General features: G+C 48.8%; 1 protein-coding gene across 1 annotated transcript in view; it reads left to right on the top strand.

The window, feature by feature from the left end:
• Window positions 1–18,970, top strand: part of LOC125437096 (alpha-2-macroglobulin-like protein 1) — an 89,825-nt gene that overhangs the window by 36,050 nt on the left and 34,805 nt on the right. The window contains exons 8-15 of the mRNA XM_048504465.1: window positions 1,180–1,325; window positions 2,176–2,281; window positions 5,002–5,024; window positions 10,483–10,665; window positions 11,887–12,012; window positions 12,339–12,439; window positions 16,097–16,322; window positions 17,745–17,871. Of these exons, the coding sequence (XP_048360422.1) occupies window positions 1,180–1,325; window positions 2,176–2,281; window positions 5,002–5,024; window positions 10,483–10,665; window positions 11,887–12,012; window positions 12,339–12,439; window positions 16,097–16,322; window positions 17,745–17,871 (1,038 nt within the window). The remainder of the gene's footprint in view (window positions 1–1,179; window positions 1,326–2,175; window positions 2,282–5,001; window positions 5,025–10,482; window positions 10,666–11,886; window positions 12,013–12,338; window positions 12,440–16,096; window positions 16,323–17,744; window positions 17,872–18,970) is intronic.

Raw genomic sequence — 18,970 nt, 5'->3', positions numbered from 1 at the left:
CACGACTCTGCCTTTTTTTTCTTTTAAAAATATGCTGAATAATCTATATTTTGGCTGAGCCCAGGTGGCTCCATAGAATTTAATTTGAATATGAATTGTCCTTCAACTTGCAGGAATCTTTGTTTGATGTTTTCACTGGTACCTTTTCTGTCGACTGTAGCCAGGGTTGTAATTTTGGAAGCATCTGGAGCAGAATGTTTGTCCATAAAACGCTGAACCAGAGGGGCTTCATACACCTGATTGTGGATCCTGGAGGTTTGCTCTAATACTCTTATCCTTTACTTCTTGTAAGTTCATCTTACATTCACATCATAATAAAGAATATTGCTTGTGCTACAATTTGGGAATCTATCCAGTTTATTTTTGAAGCCTAATTCCTCTTATGGCCCATTCCGCACATGCAGAATAATGCACTTTCAAACTGCTTTCAGTGCTCTTTGAAGCTGTGCGGAATAGCAAAATCCACTTTCAAACAGTTGTGAAAGCGGTTTGAAAACGCATTATTTTGCGTGTGCGGAAGGGGTCATTGACAACCTCTTTACACTCTACTGTCAGCTTACAGATCCAATACACATCACATCTGCAATATCCCATAATATTGGAATATTTCTAGGGAGTTTCCTAATATCAGTTCTCACCATGGTATTTCCCAAAATTCTAGTGCATCTGAGCCTTAACAAGGGCAGGTGTTGGCACCCAGTTAACTCTTTAATTATTGGCCAGTGTTTGAAAAAGATTTATTTCATTCTTTCACTGTGTACTGAGAACTGGAAGGACCCAACAATCCGATTGATGTTTCTGGTTGTTTTGGGTATAAAGAGACTCTCTATCCTGTCAGTGTATTAGAGCAAATCTCCAGGATTCACAGCCAGGTGTATGAAGCCCCTCTGGTTCAGCGGTTTATGGACAAACATCCTTCTCCAGATGCTTTCAAAATTACAGCCCTGGCTACAGTCGAAGGAAGAGATACCAGACAAAACATCAGAGATTCTTGCAACTTGAAGGACAATTCATATTCCAATTAAATTCTAGGAGCCACCGGGGCTCAACCAAAATATAGACAAAGGAAGTCCTTTGACTGCTTTGCTTTATCATGATTTGTAAGGATCAAGACCACAGGTACGTATTTTTCATGGTGTCTGTACTTCTGTCTTTCCCTCTCGACCATCCTTCCGACAGCATTGAAAGGCACCTTCTCTCTCTCTGTGTCTGTGAGCATGGATCTGGCGCCCACTGCCCGGCTCCTGCTGTTTGCTGTGTTTGCTGATGGTGAGGTGGCAGCTGATGTGGACGTGTTCAACATAGAGAAGTGTCTCCAGCATCAGGTGGGTGCATAATCTTGGAGACCCAAGCAGAGCGGGGGGGAAATGGCACCCAGGGATAACTCCTTCTCCGGCGCTCTCCCACCCGAGGGCGGGGATCGGACGGTGGGATGGGGGCAGGCCACCCCCGTGCTTGGGGGCAGGGCTCAGGGGCTCGACGGCCTGCAGGGAGACGAGGTGTGCGGCCGTGCCCACAAGCCTGAGGGCATGGCTTGGGGCACTGAGCCATGCCCCAGGCTCTGTGCAGGCTGGCTTTTGAAAGCTGGCCTACAGGGAGACAAAGGGGACAGGTCTTGGGGCGCCAAGCCCAACCTAGCCCCAAGTGCGAGGGTATGGCCCCGCCCCTGACCCCACTCTCCATCTCCCTGCAGGCCAGCTTTCAAAAGCCAGCCTTTATGAAGGCCAGGGGTGGGGCTCTGGGGCGGGGCCACGCCCTCTCCAGATGCAGGGGTATGACTTGGGGTCACAAAGCCACACCCCTCGGCCTCCGCTCGGGGATAGAACTCGGGGCAGGCTTGGTGTCCCTGAGCCATGCCCCCGAGCATGGGGGAAGCGCCCCCATGCCCCATCTCCTAACAGGTCATCTTCCATCCCCAGGCCCTGGCGAGGCTGGGGGGCAGGGCGGGGCTCGGCAGCGTATGTGTGGGGACATGGGTGACCCCCATCCCTTGGGTGGTACACCATTGGATCCAAGTGGGCTAGACCTTGCATTCTGCTGCAAACCTATGACTCTTCCTTTTCCTGTTTCTAAGAACTTCCTTCTTCCATTCTTCTTTTCTCCTCAATTCCACCCTCCCTGTATTTTCCATTATCCTTTCAAGTTCACCATCCTCCCATGTCCTTCCATTTACAGGTGTCGGTGGCCTTTTCTAAGGAGGAAGGCCTTCCAGGATCAGAGGTCAGCCTACAGATAGAAGCTGCTTCTGGGGCATTGTGTTCTCTCCGGGCTCTGGACAAGAGTGTCACATTGAAGGCGGAGATAAATAAAATGTTTTCCCTTGATAAGGTGAGAAAACCCATTTTTCTTATTACATGTGAATGAATTCCTCCTGCCGTCTGTGGATTGCAGACAATGTTGTACTGGTTTTATTCCATTCCTGGTGGATTCCAAGCATCTAAAGCAGTGGTGGCGAACCTTTGGCACTCCAGATGTTATGGACAACAATTCCCATCAGGTTCGCCACCACGGATCTAAAGTCTGTTCCAAGCAGTCATCACGATTAACAATAAGACTCATAAAGTACGAATTATATATTTGTACTTTGGAAAGACTTTCAGCAAAGACACCTTGGCTATCGTGGCAAAAGCAGACAGGTTCACTTATGGTTAAATGGTAGGAAGCAAAGAATAGAAACCCATGGGCATTTGGCTGTTGTGGGTTTTCCGGGCTGTGTGGCTGTGGTCTGGTAGTTTTTGCTCCTAACGTTTCACCCACATCTAGAGCTGGCACCTTCAAGGGGTGAAACGTTAGAAGCAAAAACTCCCAGCCTTCAGCCCCCCAGCCCAGAAAACCCACAACAGCCAGTTGATTCTGGCCGTGGAAGACTTCGACACCGGTTTGGCAGATGGCCGTGCATTATTCTCCCCTTTGGGCTTTTTGGTTCCACCCTCTCCTTCCGCCTTTGCAGCTGATGGGAAGGGCTTTTTTAAAACATTGAGCACATGGACTGTATGAGATCTATCAATATAATGCTTGATCTAACACAGGAAACAATCATTTCAATAGATCTAATACTGTCCATGGGCTCAATGTTAAGCCCTCCCAATCAGCTGCAAAGGGGGGGTTGGGGTTGGGGGCGAGGCACGGTGGAGCCAAAGAGTAGCTTGGAAGAGAACGAGGAAACTAGCTGTGGGCCGGCTAAATGGTGACTCAACTTGGCTTGCTTTGCAGCAGAGCAATCAGGTAGGGCGTTTTCCCACTTACCAGTAGCTGCGCGCTACTGTAGGCAAGTAGCGCGGGGTCCCCCGGCACTCCCCACTACAGGGGCGGTGACAACGCAGCCGCCCCGACGCTGCCGCTGTCGCGCCCCCTCAGCACGCGTCATTCCTGGCGCTCTTCCAAACGGCGCCTTTTGATGACCCCGCGCAGAGCGCAGGGTCGTGGGGAAGCCCGGGCGTGTGCCAGAAATGCTGAGAGCAGCGCGCGGCATAGGGGGATCGTGGCAAGTGGGGAAACGCCCATAGATACAGAAAGCCCCCGGAAACTCCCACTGCAAAGCAAGCTGCCACAGGGGGAGTTGAACATATATAAAATGCCCGAAAGGGTTAGATTTGAGTCCAGTAGCATCATAGAGACCAAACAGGATTTTCAGGGCATAAACATTTGAGAGCCGAAGCACCCTTCATTTCCTCCCACACGCTCACTTTCACAGCATATCCACCATCCCTACTGGGCATGCTCTTACAACGGAAGAGAAGCGTAACCCAGAGGTTGGATCACATTTCTTAAAATTGTTCTCTTCTACCCTGTAGACTGTGGATAGGTTTAAGGAACCTGTCTTCAGTACATTGCCTCTAAACCAGTGATGGCGAACCTTTTCGAGACCGAGTGCCCAAATTGCAACCCAAACCCCACTTATTTATCGCAAAGTGCCAAGCCTGCAATTTAACCTGAATACTGAGGTTTTAGTTTAGAAAAAAAGGTTGGCTCACTCTTCCTCCACCCCACCTGCTCGAGAAGGGACCAGCCTGCTCTAGCCTCCAGCAAGTTCCACAAGAACTGCTCTGTGCCTCTCTAGCATCTCTGCCTCCTCTGCCCCCCCCCCCTCAGGCAGCAGCCACCCAGAGCACAGGCACCAGGCCCACCAGCTGAGTCCTCCCTGCTCACCGTGGTGCGTGCACGTTGTGCTCAGTGGCCCAGGTCAGTCTAGATGTGTGTGTGTGTGGGGGGGTGATTTTCTGCCCCCCACATGATGAACTCTGTGTGCGCGTGCCCACAGAGAGGGCTCCGAGTGCTACCTCTGGCACCCGTGCCATAGGTTCGCCATCACTGCTCTAAACCAACCTCCCTGGGAGTCAGAGATGTATTTGCCTAGGGACATGGGTGCATGTCCCCGGGTGCCTCCCATTTGGTCACATGGAGGGGCGCAAAAATGTCAGGTTCATTTGTGTGGTTTTTGTATTTTTTAGTGTTTTTTCACTTTTTGGCCGGCAGGAGGTGCAGTTTTGTGGTGATTTGTGAGAGATGATGCTGATACTTGTTTGGTAAATGTTTTGCTGGGGGTGATGTGTGAGAGATTTACATGCTTAATACCCACTTGCATAGTCTCTTTGTCCTAGCCGTGTGCTTCTCCCAGGCTTCTGAGAGATAGGGCTTGCTATTAGCTGTGCTACTCAGTCTGTGGAAGCAGCAGAGAGGAATAGCTGTGGAAAAGAGGACTGGGACAGGAAGGGCTGAGTGAGCTCGAATTTCCTTTGGAGGGCTTTTCTCAAAGCCACATCTTTTTAAATTTTAAAATTTTAACAGGGGTTTTCTTTTTGGATAGCTTTTCTCAAAGCCACATCTTTTTAACTGTGTGTTTTTAACAGGGGTTAACAGGGGTTATCCTTTGTCTGTTTGTCTCTTTTGTCTCTTTGTCCTAGCCATGTGCTTCTCCCAGGCTTCTGAGAGGTGGGGCTTGCTATTAGCTGTGCTTCTCAGTCTGTGGAAGCAGCAGCGCACGCCTGACAGCACACACAGGTGTTTTACTGAATAAGGACATATCTTGAGGGATAGTAAAACATACAGAAAACTCTAGGGAAAGGCACTCTTTAAAAGTTTAATATTTGAATATCTAAACAAAATCAGATATGAAGGCAGGAAGCCAGCAGGGGGATGGGGGCTTTCCAGTGTTTTGCACTGAGTGTCACATGTATGACTATCTGCCACTAGGACAGAAGTTGTGGGTGTGCCCTCGATGCAATGAGCTCCTGGCACTCAGGGAACGTGTGCGTTCTCTTGAAGCCAAGGTGGCAGACCTGGAGAAGCTGAGAGAGGCTGAGAAAGTGACAGACAAGGCTTTCAGGGACCTAACAGCCGGGTCCCACTCCCAAGGTGACATCTTTTCAGATGTCATGGAGAATGAGAGTCTGGGTGACAGAGGGTGCCAGTCTGAGGTGGTGGAAGATGCTCCCTTAGATGGGCCCCCTTTCTTAGCTGGTGATCAGATATCCTCTTGCACAGAGGATACCCCTCAGGGCGGTGGGGGGCTCTTCGTAGTAGGCGATTAGATCATTAGAAATGTTGGGTCTGTGAGAGGCGTGATGACCGCATGGTGACTTGCCTGCCTGGTGCGAAGGTTGTGGATGTCACACTTCATCTAGATAGGCTGTTAGTGCTGGGGTGGAATCAGCAGTTGTGGTCCACATTGGCACCAACGACATTGGGAAATGTAGCCGGAAGGTTCTGGAGGCTAAATTTAGGCTGCTAAGTAACAGGTTGAAGTCCAGGACCCCCAAGGTGGCATTCTCAGAAATGCTACCTATTCCACACGCAGGGCGAGCTAGGCAAGTGGAGATACAGGGTCTCAATGCGTGGATGAGAAGGTGGTGTAAGGCAGAGGGTTTCAGATTTGTCAGGAACTGGGGAACCATTTGGGACAAGACAGGCCTGTACAAAAGGGACGGGCTTCATCTTAACCAAAGAGGAACCAGGCTGCTGGCACTCAACATTAAAAAGGTGGCAGAACAGCTTTTAAGCTGATCCCTGGGGGAAAGCCGACAGGAGCTGAGGTGGCTTCAGTTTGGAATACAGTATCTATGGGGATACAGATAGAGATGGAGGTTTTTCCAAATTAACCACATACAAGCGTGGAACATAGCAATGTGCATATGATAAGTGATAGTGTCTACAAATGGCTAGAGGGTAAAGCACATAAATCCCAGGTGAGGGTCAGAGACAGGGTATACAGGTGTCTTTATGCTAATAGTAGAAGCCTTCAATCTAAGATAGGGGAGCTGGAGTACAGAGTTTTAAAGGAGGACATTGATATAGTGGGCATCACAGAGACATGGTGGAATTAGGAGAACCAATGGGATGCTGTTATCCCAGGTTACAGACTCTACAGGAAGGATAGGACAGGGCATATCGAGGGTGGTGCTGCCCTCTACATCAAAGAGAGCATAGAGTCACATACAATAGACAATGTAAGAAGAGCTAATTCCCATACAGAAGCACTGTGGATATCAATACCAGGGGTGAAGGATAGTCTAATGTTAGGAATATATTATTGTCCCCCTGACCAAAGCACACAAGAGGATTCTGAAATGGAAAAAGAAATTAGAAAGGCTTACAAAAGCAAAAGTATTGGGCAATTTCAACCATCCCCACATAAACTGGAAAAATGCATGTTCAGGTCATGGTAAGGAGAGAGCATTCTTGGAGCTGCTAAATGACTGTGGCTTAGAGCAGATGGTTGTGGAACCAACCAGGGGAGAGGTGATCCTAGATCTAATTCTATCTAATTCTATGTGGGTCCCAGGACCTGGTGCGGGAAGTCAGTGTTGTTGAGCCGATAGGGAACAGTGACCACAATGCTGTCAGATTCAGTATCTCTGCATGCGAGGAAGTGACAACTACTAATGTAGTTACATTTGCCTTCAGAAAGGGAAATTTCTCAAAGATGAGGGGGATAGTGCGTAGGAAGCGGAAAGGGAAAATCAAGAGAGTAAAAAATGTCCAAGGTGCTTGGAGGTTATTTAAAAACACAGTAATAAAAGCTCAGCTGGAATGTGTCCCACAGATTAGGAAAGGCAGCACCCAGTCCAAAAGAAAGCCACCATGGTTAACAAGGGAGATTGAGGAAATTATCAGGAAAAAGAAAATGTCTTTTAGAAAATGGAAGTCCAGCTCGACTGATGAAGAATACGAAAAGGAACACAAATGGTGGCAAAAGAAAAGTTAGCTGTATGTAAGGAACTAGTAAAGTCCAGGCAAAAGTAACTGTTCTCAGTTCTTTATTGTACTGGCAGTCATAGTCGAATACAGGCAATGCGGGTTCTGAGAGACTCAGAACTGCGATAATAGTTTTAACACAGTAGCAAGCCTCCTTCCCGCCACAAGAAATTAAACAAATTAAAAGAAGCATAGTTTCACACAGGCAAGCTGAGATAATGTGGAACCGAAATTCCTCAACCTAGACAGACAGCCAGGGCTGACAGGCGGGAAAGACTCAAGGACAATGCACACACTAATAGCATCCTGACACTGTAAGGGAGGCAAAAAAGGGTTATGAGGAACGCATGACTGAGAACATCAAGACCAGCAACAAACAGTTCTTCAAGTACATCAAAAGTAGGAAGCCAGCTAGGGAAGTGGTAGGCCCATTAGATGACGAAGGAACAAAAGGTGTGCTAAAAGATGACATGGAGATTGCAGAGAAGCTGAATGAATTCTTTGAATCTGTCTTCACCCAAGAGGAGGTGAGGAAAATTCCTGCACCTGAACCAAGCTTCTTAGGAGGCGAATCCGAGGAACTAGCGAAGATAGTGGTAGACAAGGAAGAAGTTCTGGCAGCCATTGATAAACTAAATGCTACCAAATCCCCTGGCCCAGATTGCATTCATCCAAGAGTTCTTAAAGAGCTCAAGCAATTATTCCCTCTTTAATATGCAACTTATCCCTGAAATCAGCCTCCATCCCTGAAGATTGGAAGATGGCCAATGTCACACCAATCTTTAAGAAAGGATCTAGGGGGGACCCAGGAAATTACAGGCCAGTCAGTTTGACATCTGTTTCTGGTAAATTAGTAGAATCTATAATTTAAGATAAAATTATAAAACATATAGAAAAGCAAGACCTGCTGAGGAAGAGTCAGCATGGCTTTTGCAGAGGCAAGTCCTGTCTTACAAACTTACTAGAGTTCTTTGAGGGTGTAAACAGGCATGTGGATAAGGGGGAACCAGTAGACATTGTCTACTTGGATTTCCAAAAGGCTTTTGACAAAGTTCCTCACCAGAAACTGTTGAGAAAACTCAGCAATGAAGGAATAAGAGGGGAAGTCCTCCTATGGATTAAAAACTGGTTGAGAAACAGGAAGCAAAGGGTGGGTGTAAATGGGAAGTTCTCACAATAGAGAGATGTAGGGAGTGGTGTCCCCCAAGGATCCATTTTGGGACCTCTTTAACATATTTATAAATGACCTGGAAGTAGGGGTGGGTAGCGTGGTGGCTAAGTTTGCAGATGATATCAAATTATTTAGTGAGAATCACTAAGGATTGCGAAGAGCTCCAAGCGGACTTTGATAAATTAGGTGAGTGGGCTAAGAAATGGCAAATGCAGTTCAATGTAGCAAAATGTAAAGTGATGCACATAGGGGCAAAAAATCCAAATTTCACATACACGCTACAAGGATCAGTGCTATCAGTCACAGACCAGGAAAGGGATTTGGGCGTCTTAGTTGATAGCTCCATGGGAATGTCAACTCAATGCATGGCAGCTGTGAAAAAGGCAAACTCTATGCTGGGGATCATTAGGAAAGGAATTGAGAATAAAACTGCAAAGATTGTCATGCCCTTATATAAAGCCATGGGGCGACCACACTTAAAGTACTATGTTCAGTTCTGGTCGCCACATCTCAAAAAGGATATAGAATAGATAGAAAAAGTGCAGAGATGGGCAACGAGGATGATTGAGGGATTGGAGCACCTTCCTTAGGAGGAGAGGCTGCAGCGTTTGGGACTCTTTAGTTTGGAGAGGAGACATCTGAGTGGGGATATGATTGAAGTCTATAAAATTATGCATGGGATTAAAAATGTCGACAGAGAGAAATTTTTCTCTCTTTCTCACACTACTAAAACCAGGGGGCATCCATTGAAAATGCTGGGGGGAAGTATTAGGGCTAATAAAAGGAAACACTTCTTCATGCAACGTGTGATTGGTGTTTGGAATATGCTGCCACAGGAGGTGGTGATGGCCACAAACCTGGATAGCTTTAAAAGGGGCTTGGACAGATTGATGGAGGAGAAGTCGATCTCTGGCTACCAATCTTGATCCTCTTTGATCTGAGATTGCAAATGCCTTAACAGTCCAGGTGCTCAGGAGCAGCAGCCGCAGAAGGCCATTGCTTTCACATCCTGCATGTGAGCTCCCAAAGGCACCTGGTGGGCCACTGCGAGTAGCAGAGTGCTGGACTAGATGGACTCTGGTCTGATCCTGCAGGCTCGTTCTTATGTTCTTTTGTTCTTGCACTGACTTGGAGCTATTTCTCAGGCTAACAGCCTACCTCATAGGGTTGGTATGAGGACAAAATTAGGAAAGAGAGTTTGTGGGAAGAGAGCCATGTGTGTTTTGCTGGGGGTGGTAGGTGTTTTGTGAGTTGGTGCAAAAAATCATTGTTTGGTTGTGGTGGGGGTGGGTGGCTGCCCATACCGGGGGGTGGGGGGTGGCGTGGCGGCGGCAAACTCAGGTTTTGTCCCCATGCTCCAGTTTGCCTAGACACGCCTCTTCTGGGAGTTGGCTCTATCCTTCTTTATTCATCCTCATCCCAGGTCTACAGGATGAAGACGTGTATATATTAAATTAAAATATCCATATAGTCAGAAACATTTACAGGTTAAGATGGGGAAAGTTATGGTGAAAATTGATGTTATAAAAAGATAAAATTGGTGACTCTGTTGTATCCTGATTCATCATTCATACAAGTCTTTACTTTAAAATTTTTGAGATGTAATAATTGCCGTGAGAAGCACTGAGCTGCCAAGAATGAGAGTTGTGGATTGCTGCCAGACAGGAGGAGAGCACATTGTTTCTTCTTGCTCTGTGTTGTGTTGACCTGGGCCACTGGGGCAATAGATTTCTCCTGTAAGTCCTTATAAAGCTGACAGTCAAGGAGCATGGGGGAGACAGAATCTGGCATTTCTGCCCCACATGCACAAAGTCGCGTGGAGCGTGGCACGCGGTGGAATCTCCCAGGAAGGACCGAGGACAGGAAGGAATTCGACCTGGCCATCATACAGGTGTATCTGTGCCTACCACATAGTCCTTTCAGTCGATGCTGCTGGGGATCGAACCTGGGGATTTCTGCAGGCCAAGCAGAGGTTCTACCACTTAGCCACGGCTCCAAGTTCTGGCCCGTAGCTCAGCACAAATAATATTTGGAGAACTCCAGCTGTTAGGGCCGTGCCAGTGGCATGAAATCCGAGCTTTCTAGCAGCTGCCCATTTCAGCAATTTCTCTTTCCAGCTGTTCAGAATCCCTTACTTCTATGGCAGTGATACGGTCTCTCTCAGAGGGTTTGGTTATCACTTGGAAGACTTCGAGCCGTACCCGTGTCTCCTTCGTCCGGGTCCCCATCCAAGACAGAAGCGGTCTCTGCTTATGGCCCCCTGGTATCAAAGCGAGGCAGACGTCTTTAGTCTGTTCAAGGTGAGCGGCATCTGCTCCTGAGCGGGGGTCTCATGAAAGGTGCCCCCCCCCCAAATACTAACCTCTTTCCAACATGGTTTTAAAACTGAAATCACTTGGCCCCCTTGGTTGGTGTCATTGCTGAGAGATAGAGGTCTGTTATAAACCTGTGCTCTGCCCCATTGAGCATACATTTCCTTTGGGGAGGAATTTCTGTTACGGATGCCTTTTCACCCCTCCCGCGCTCACTGTGCTGCAATCCAAGGTTCTCAGCTTTTCCCAAGAGCAGGGAAAGAGTGACTTTTCGCCTGTCTTCGCAGGGAAAATGAAGCAGACCGACAGGAGTTACTTTCTCCTCGGGTATTCTTACTCCTTCCCGCCTCCTCCCACCCTAGTTCTGCCATTTCAGATCTCTTCCTCCTCCTCTTGCTGCTGCTGCTGCCTTCTGCTTTTCACACCGAAGGAAAGAGGAAGCAGGCAGGCTGCTGTGCTGCAGGCTCGGAGGTCACTCTTCCCAGGCACGGAGCAAAATGAGAGAGGCGGTTGTCCAAAGCGAGAGAGAGAGAGAGAGAAGGGTTCTTTTGACAGTAGTGCTGGCTGCTCTCTGGTGCCACCGTGGGTCCCACCCACGCTCTCTCCCCCTCTCTCTGCAGCTGCAGAGGAGTTGTTACACGGCACTGGAGAGAAATGGGGGCAGAGCTCTGGCAACCAGAGATACCCTCAGAAGCCGCTCTTCTCCCTCTCTCTCTGGTATTCACCTAAATTATCCATCCAGGACGCAAAGGCAGAAAACATGCGTGCTTGGAGGTGGGGGGAGACATCCAGATGTGGAGGGTGGGCAAAATGGTGGCTGGGGTTCCTTTGCAGCAGGGCGATCAGGTACAAACAGGCAGCCGTGGTTTCCTGGGCCTGGTACTATTGCTGGAGAGCAGATGTTGAACAGCTGCTTCTCCGGTCACTAATTTGAGCCCTGTCACATGAAAATGCGACATACTGTATCAAGCCTTTGGTCAATCTTGTCTGCTCTGACTGACAGCTGCTTCCCAGGGAGTGCCAGGGGGAACGCCTTTCCCATCACCGGCTGCCTGATCATTTTTACTGAGAGGTCACTGAAGGTTGAACGTGGGACCTTCTGCATGCTGAGTGGGGGGCTCTGCCACGGAGCTGTCCAAGCCGAACGTTTCTTTGGTGGCTTGTTCCTCTTCCGTCCCTTGTCATTTCTGTTCTCCTGGTTTCCTGCAGTTCTTGGGAATGAAAGTGTTTACCAACACCGACATTAAAAAGCCTGTCTCCTGCGAGCGTCCGCACGAGAGGCTGCTTTTCAGAGGCGACAAAGGTGAGAATCAGAGTGATGCAGCTGTTGTGCAGGTCGAAAGGTACATAAGGGAGAGAGAGAACAATTGCTACCTCTTTTGTCATTTCCCCCCCTCCCCCGGATTCTTCTCAGGACCTTCTGCTTTTCACTGAGACACTCTGCCATCTTGCTGACCCACTGGCAAGCCAAGATAATCTCCCACCTGACTTCCCATTCCTTGAGTCAACAGGAAGGTGGTGTTGGCTTGGCACAAGCCTGGCTTGGTGTGGTCCTTCTGCAATGTGGCCGTCTTGTAGCACATCTCTTCTCTGGTTGGCTGACTTGTCTTTTACTCCTTCCCTCAGCCATCGTACAAGAGAAACCACTTCCTGCGACTGAGCAAGGGTCTCAGGATCTTGATTCCAAACCAAAGGAGAAGAAGAAGTCCAAACCCAGGACGTACTTTCCTGAGACCTGGATCTGGGATCTGATACCAGTCAAGTGAGTTGGGTCTGAATTGTCCTGGGCAGAGAACCCCAATAAAAAGATATTGTCTCATGCCTTACCTGCCACTGAATGATAACCTCAGCCAACGCAATATTGAGATTCCCACCTTTCTTTGCTGGGAAGAATTCAGTATCCAAAATTCAAGTCTTGCTTTAATTTCTTTTGCTACTCAGTGGCTGTTTTTTCACAGCCGGATTGTACAGTTGTTAGCACAGGAAATATCCCAGTGCAGACTGAAATTCTTCATGGTGCTCGAAGCTGCACGGGGTCTGCCCTTCCATTGCACGACCATTTTCCCTTTTCCCCGTGACTTTCAAAAACCGCCAAATTGGAGGTTCTTTTGAAATGCCCCTGTGTGACTCCGCTTGCTTCTGCAGTCATGAAAAACCCCATGGCTGAGGAAACAGGGTCATCTTTCCCACCTTGCCATTCTGGCCCTCCCCACCAATCAACAGGCACTAGATGTTTGACAGAATCGGTGCCCTGCTGTCCGCGACGCCCACACACACCACTTTCATGACTAAAATCCATGTGTGTGAGAGAATCGCAGCCCTTCCATCTGCGGTGCCCCAAACCCCTCTTTCATGACTAAAGTCCATGTGTGTGAGAGAGAATTGGCACCCTGCCACCCACAGTGCCCCCACCCCCCGCTTTCCTGTCTAAAATCAAGTTTGTGAGAGACAATCGTCGCCCCACTTTTCTGTCTAAAATCCATGTGTGTGTGAAAGAATCAGCACCCCACGTTTCAGTCTAAAATCCAAATTGGCACCCCGCTTTCCTGTCTAAAATCCGTGTGCGTGAAAGAGAATCAGCGACCCGCTTTTCTGTCTAAAATCTGCAGTTTCTCCCTTTGTGTTTTTTTTTTTTACTGCAATGAAAGCCAATTCTTATCAACAAGGAAGAAGTTTTGGGTTTAGAGTCATTTAAAACTAGTGAAGGTGAGTGGGGGAATGGGGGGAGAATAATCCAATCAGAACGCGGCAAACTGAGGTTGTCTGCACATGTGCAGAAGAAATTGCGGAAGATCTCGCGTTGCAAATGGAAAAGTTCTGGGCTCACGCGGTAATAGATGGAGCATAACGCACCCTCCCTGCCTCAAATCCCGGGAAGAACTGGGGAGCCGTGGGGAGTCAGAAATGAAGGAAAGCGCTGTGGCATGTAAAATCCCTGGTCTGCACTCTGAGGCTATTTTGACCATGCCAAGAAGGCCAGTGTTACGTTTGTCCCCCTTTCTCCCTTTTCTAATGACAGCCAGTGTGGCATAGGGGTTAAGAGTAGTGCACTCTAATCAGGAGAACCTGGTTTGATTTCCCACTCTAACACATGAGCGGTGGACCCTTATCTGGTGAACTGAATTTGTTTCCCACTCCTCCACATGAAACCTGCTGGGTGACCTTGGGCTAGTCACGGTTCTCTCAGAACTCTCTCAGCCCCACCTCTGGAGGAAGGGAAGGAGTTTGTAAGCCGCTTTGAGACTCCTTACAGGAGAGAAAGACAGAGTACACATCCAAAGTTGTCTTCTCTTCTGAAATTCTCTGGCTTTTTTTCCTTACAATATATAATCTAGTCTTCTTGGCAGTGCAGGTAGGGGAAGGATTGAGGTACAAAAATTTGGCGTCCTTGGGCCACTCCTGGCGCTAGGCAAGTCATGTGATGTGTGGGTTGGCTCAGAATGGCCTGAGAAGGAGAGGGAACTATCTAGGGGTGCTGTTCTCACCAGCCCTGCTTTTAGCCTCTGTCCAGTGGGAGGAGGAGAAGTTGGGAGTTCCCACCAAGACTGTTCACCATCCCAAATCCTATGTCCGTTCACCCTTCCTTCCCCCAGTGAGAGGTGGCTGCAGATTTTAAATTTATTTTTGCAAAATGAAAAACCCAACATAATGAGCCGCCTTGACCTGTTGGATGCTGCGTGACTGAAGTAATTCCGCCAGTGCAGAGAAAGGTCAAGACTGAGGGGACTCCCCCTTGGGTTTCTACGCTAGGATCGAAAGCGCACATGGGAACTTCAGGCTCAGATGGATAGTGCGTCTTTAGGGAGACCTGTCTCACTGTGGCCCTTTCCGCAGAAGTCCCCTGAAATGCTTCTAAAACGTTTTCACACCCCCTTTACAACAATGCATGTCTGCACTTACCCCCCCCCCCCAAAGATTCCTGGCTGCCATTATGTGATTTCCCCCCCTCTTTTTTCGTTCTGTGTTGAATCGATGCTTTAGTTCTTCACAGTCTTTTGTTGCATTCTTTACTCCATGTATACTCCATGCTTCAAAGAGTTTTCTGAGCTCACTCAGTCCCCCCCCTCCCCGCCCCCAAATAAAAGAACAAACAGAAATAAAGAGAATAAAAGAACAAATAAACAGGCAGGGGGAACTGGGTGAGCTCAGAAAGTGGCGCCATGGAGGAGGTCCAGGGAAGCAGAGAAGCCTGGGAAACAGAATCAACAGACCCCACAGGCAACTGAAGACATTTTCAAAACATTTCAGCTAGAGAATAAGTTTTAAAAGGGGATTAATTGAGGGTGAAAATGAAACGTTTTGGGGTAGAAACAATGCAAAACTCCATGGAGGAAACATTGTATTTCCTGCCTCAAACAGTTTTAAAAGGTTTGTGCGGAGAACGCCTGTGTAAGTCTTGCTGGATTCTAGTCTAATAGCACCTTGGAGACCAATAATACTTTCAGGGTGAACTTTCTGAAAAAGAGAGATTTGACTCTGGGAAACTGAAAATTCTGTCAGTCTCTGCGGGACTCAAATCAACGCAGGCCAACATGGCTGCCCGCACTGGCGTAATGCCCATTGGGCAAGGTGGGCAGCTGCCCAGGGCTTCACCTTGTGGGGGGCATCAAAATGCTGGGTTCGTTTTTGGGTATTTTAGTGGTTTTTTAATTTTTGGCGTGCAGGGGGGGCAGTTTTTAGGCTGGCGGCACCAAAATTTCAGCGTATTGTCAGGGGACTGTCCTTATGATACCCCCCAAGTTTGGTGAGGTTTGGTTCAGGGAGTCCAAAGTTATGGACTCCCAAAGGGGGTGCCCCTATCCCCCATTGTTTCCAATGGGAGCTAATAGGAGATGGGGCTACAGTTTTGAGGGTCCATAACTTTGGCCCCCCTGAACCAAACTGCACCAAACCTGGGGGGTATCATTAGGGCAGTCTCCTGATGAGACCCTGTAATTTTGGTGCCGATACATCAAAAAATGCGCCCCCTGCAGGAACAACCCAGAAATTTGCCCAAGAATCTTTGTTCTGCATTGAGTTTTCTGTATTGTTGTCCATGGGGGTTGCTGGCTGAGGGGGGAGGACATTTCTGAAGGCACAGTCTCAAAACTTTCAGGGTCTTATCATGAGACTGCCCTGATGATACCCCCCCAGGTTTGGTGCAGTTTGGTTCAGGGGGGCCAACGTTATGGACCCTCAAAATGGGGGCTACAGAACAATAGCCAATAGGATGGGGGCTACAGAACAATAGCCAATAGGAATGGAGCGGCGAAGAGGCACAGGATGATTCCGCCCTCCAAGTTGGGATCAAGCTGGTTGCAGTGGGGAACAACAATGGCTTCGACCTAGGTCAGTACCCTTCTCAGGGAACTGGGTCGAACCTATTTTACTCGTGTACGGAATCGCCCATAGAGTGGTTTGCTCTGTTTCCATTCTTCAGCGAAGAGGGGAAAGCATCTGTCTCGGTCACCTCTCCGGACACCATCACCGAGTGGAGAGCCGACGCTTTCTGTGTGGCAGATGGAGGCTTGGGGCTCGCCCAACCGGCTGACTTCCGGGCCATTCAGCCCTTCTTTGTAGATCCGGTGATGCCTTATTCTGTAATCCGTGGGGAGACTTTTGAACTCAGAGTCACTGTCTTCAATTACCTGAAGGACTGCATCCAGGTGAGTGACTCCCTTGCTAGGTAGATGAGGGGATAGGTGCCCATTCATAAGGAGCATACAGGGCAGTAGATATGCTGTGAGTGCCCCTTTAAAAAGGTTTTTTGGAGTTGCAGTGAATCAGGAAATCCCATGCTGGTCTCCACGAAGGTTAATTTTCTACTCTTCAGCTGAGCTTTTGCCCTCTAAGGAAAGCCCCTGGCAGCAAGTGCCTGAGATAAACTGATCCTCCTCAGACACATCGTTGTGGGGGTTGTCTTTCCCAGCTGCCAGCAGGATGAGGAAGGTGAGAAGGAGGCTGACAAAGGAGTGTGAAAATGAACCCTGTATTGTAGATCAGCAGTGTTTATTGAAAGGCACCCAGCTTGGCAAAGCCCATTCTGCCGAACCTGCCAAGCCTGGCTTTTTCTATCCCCTTTATCCAAAAGTTGTTCCCCCCTCCCATTTCTCCAAAGAATGTGAGAGCTCAGGCGCCCCAAGGTCGGCGACAGATAAAGATGAAGCCACCTGGCCTCCTGCCCCCACAGTGTAACAAAAACATTCCGTTTCCCATGGGACCAGAAGTGTCATGGGTAAGCCCAGTTATCTACTCAGCGTGTGAAGCCTTAAAATAAAGATCAAGGAAAGAATGTCCCATTACAACTGTGGTAACATATGGCAGGCTTGTTAGATATATCTTGTGGTGATTACATTGAGGTAGGAATGCATCCTAATCAACTAGATACAATCACCGCCCATATATTTTGTAACAACTACATTTAGCTAGGAATGCATCTCAATCAACTAGGGGCAATCCCTGACAGGGAGACAGGGAGGGAGCCAACCAAATGCCCCCTCCCTCGCATCACTGTTTCCAGAGAGATCCACCTGAGACTGTTGGGCACCTTGTTCGCCGGGAGGTGGGAGGTGACTGTCTCCAGCATTCAGCTGGGCAATCGGCACCAGCAAGCTAGAGACATCAACAGGAACCCTAGGAGCACGTCCACAGTCCCACGAGCCTCTATGGGCTGCCCCTCCCTCTTGCCTCCCTAAAACTGTGTCTCCAAGGAGGAAGGGAAGCAGCTCTGGAGGTGGAGGGCAGGGGGAAGGAAACCCTCATCTCCATGCTGCACTACAGGAAGTGGAAGGCACTGCCCTCACCCTTCATCTCCGTAGACAAAGCAGGCCAAAACAAGCCAGAGAGCGGGGTCAGTAGCCCTGCTGAGAGCTCTTCTGGACCAGGGGGTATGCCAGGCCACCCCACCAGGGGTACTAGCTGGGATGCCTTGATATGAACAGTAGGCGTGTGGTCAACCCACCCTCTGGCTCCTTGGGGACATCCTGTCTGTGCCACGGGCACAGTTCCCTGTTGGGCTTCCTGGCACACACCTGGCCCCAGGCCTCATCTGTCCCTCCTCCTCTGAATGGCCCCTTCTCTCCCTCCAGGTGAAAATCCAGCTGGCGGAATCCAAGGAAGTCGAGGTGGAGCCCTGCCTGGCCTGCCGCTTCACCACCTGCCTCTGTGCAGAGGAGGCCCAGACCTTCTCCTGGAACGTGACGGCAACACAGCTAGGTGAGCCCCAAACCCCTGGGAAGGAAGGAGAAAAACACGATATGACAATGAGCCAGAGTGCAGCCACGTCAGTGAACCGAGTGGGTGACCCAGCACTGTCGTCAGTGCTTTTAGCCGAGTTTCCAGAAGTCTGCCTTCCTTGCCTCATAGGGCAAACTGATCTTTAATGCATATCCTGTTTCTTGAACGTACCGGTCAGCAGTTCTTCTTACACCAGTAGAGTGAAGTCGATGAGGCAGGATTATCCTTAGAAGGATAAGAAGGAAGTAGAGACTTATATGTCATGCCCTTATATAAAGCCGTGGGGCGACCGCACTTGGAGTACTGTGTCCAGTTCTGGTCACCACATCTCAAAAAGGATATTGAAGAGATAGAAAAAGTGCAGAGAAGGGCAACGAGGATGATTGAAGGATTGGAGCACCTTCCTTAGGAGGAGAGGCTGCAGCGTTTGGGACTCTTTAGTTTGGAGAGGAGACGTCTGAGGGGGGATTGGATTGAAGTCTATAAAATTATGCATGGGGTAGAAAATGTTGACAGAGAGAAATTTATCTCTCTTTCTCACAATACTAGAACCAGGGGGCATTCATTGAAAATGCTGGGGGGAAGAATTAGGACTAATAAAAGGAAACACTTCTTCACGCAACGTGTGATTGGTGTTTGGAATATGCTGCCACAGGAGGTGGTGATGGCCACAAACCTGGATAGCTTTAAAAGGGGCTTGGACAGATTTATGGAGGAGAAGTCGATTTATGGCTACCAATCTTGATCTAATTTGATCTGAGATTGCAAATGCCTCAACAGTCCAGGTGCTCGGGAGCAACAGCCGCAGAAGGCCACTGCTTTCACATCCTGCATGTGAGCTCCCAAAGGCACCTGGTGGGCCACTGCGAGTAGCAGAGAGCTGGACTAGATGGACTCTGGTCTGATCCAGCTGGCTTGTTCTTATGTTCTTATGAGACTGCTTTTCTATTGGTTACAATTTGGGGCAGTATGGAGATGCCATTGAGTAATTGCTGTAAAGGTCCTGCAAGATCCTAATGTCCACTTGCATGTATATTCCTGTGCTTGTCTGTAAAGATCTTTAAGTCAGGATCTTTAA

The sequence above is a fragment of the Sphaerodactylus townsendi genome, linkage group LG07 (genome assembly GCF_021028975.2).
Source record: "Sphaerodactylus townsendi isolate TG3544 linkage group LG07, MPM_Stown_v2.3, whole genome shotgun sequence".
Lineage (NCBI taxonomy): Eukaryota > Metazoa > Chordata > Lepidosauria > Squamata > Sphaerodactylidae > Sphaerodactylus > Sphaerodactylus townsendi.
This window is presented reverse-complemented; position numbering and strand designations above follow the sequence as displayed.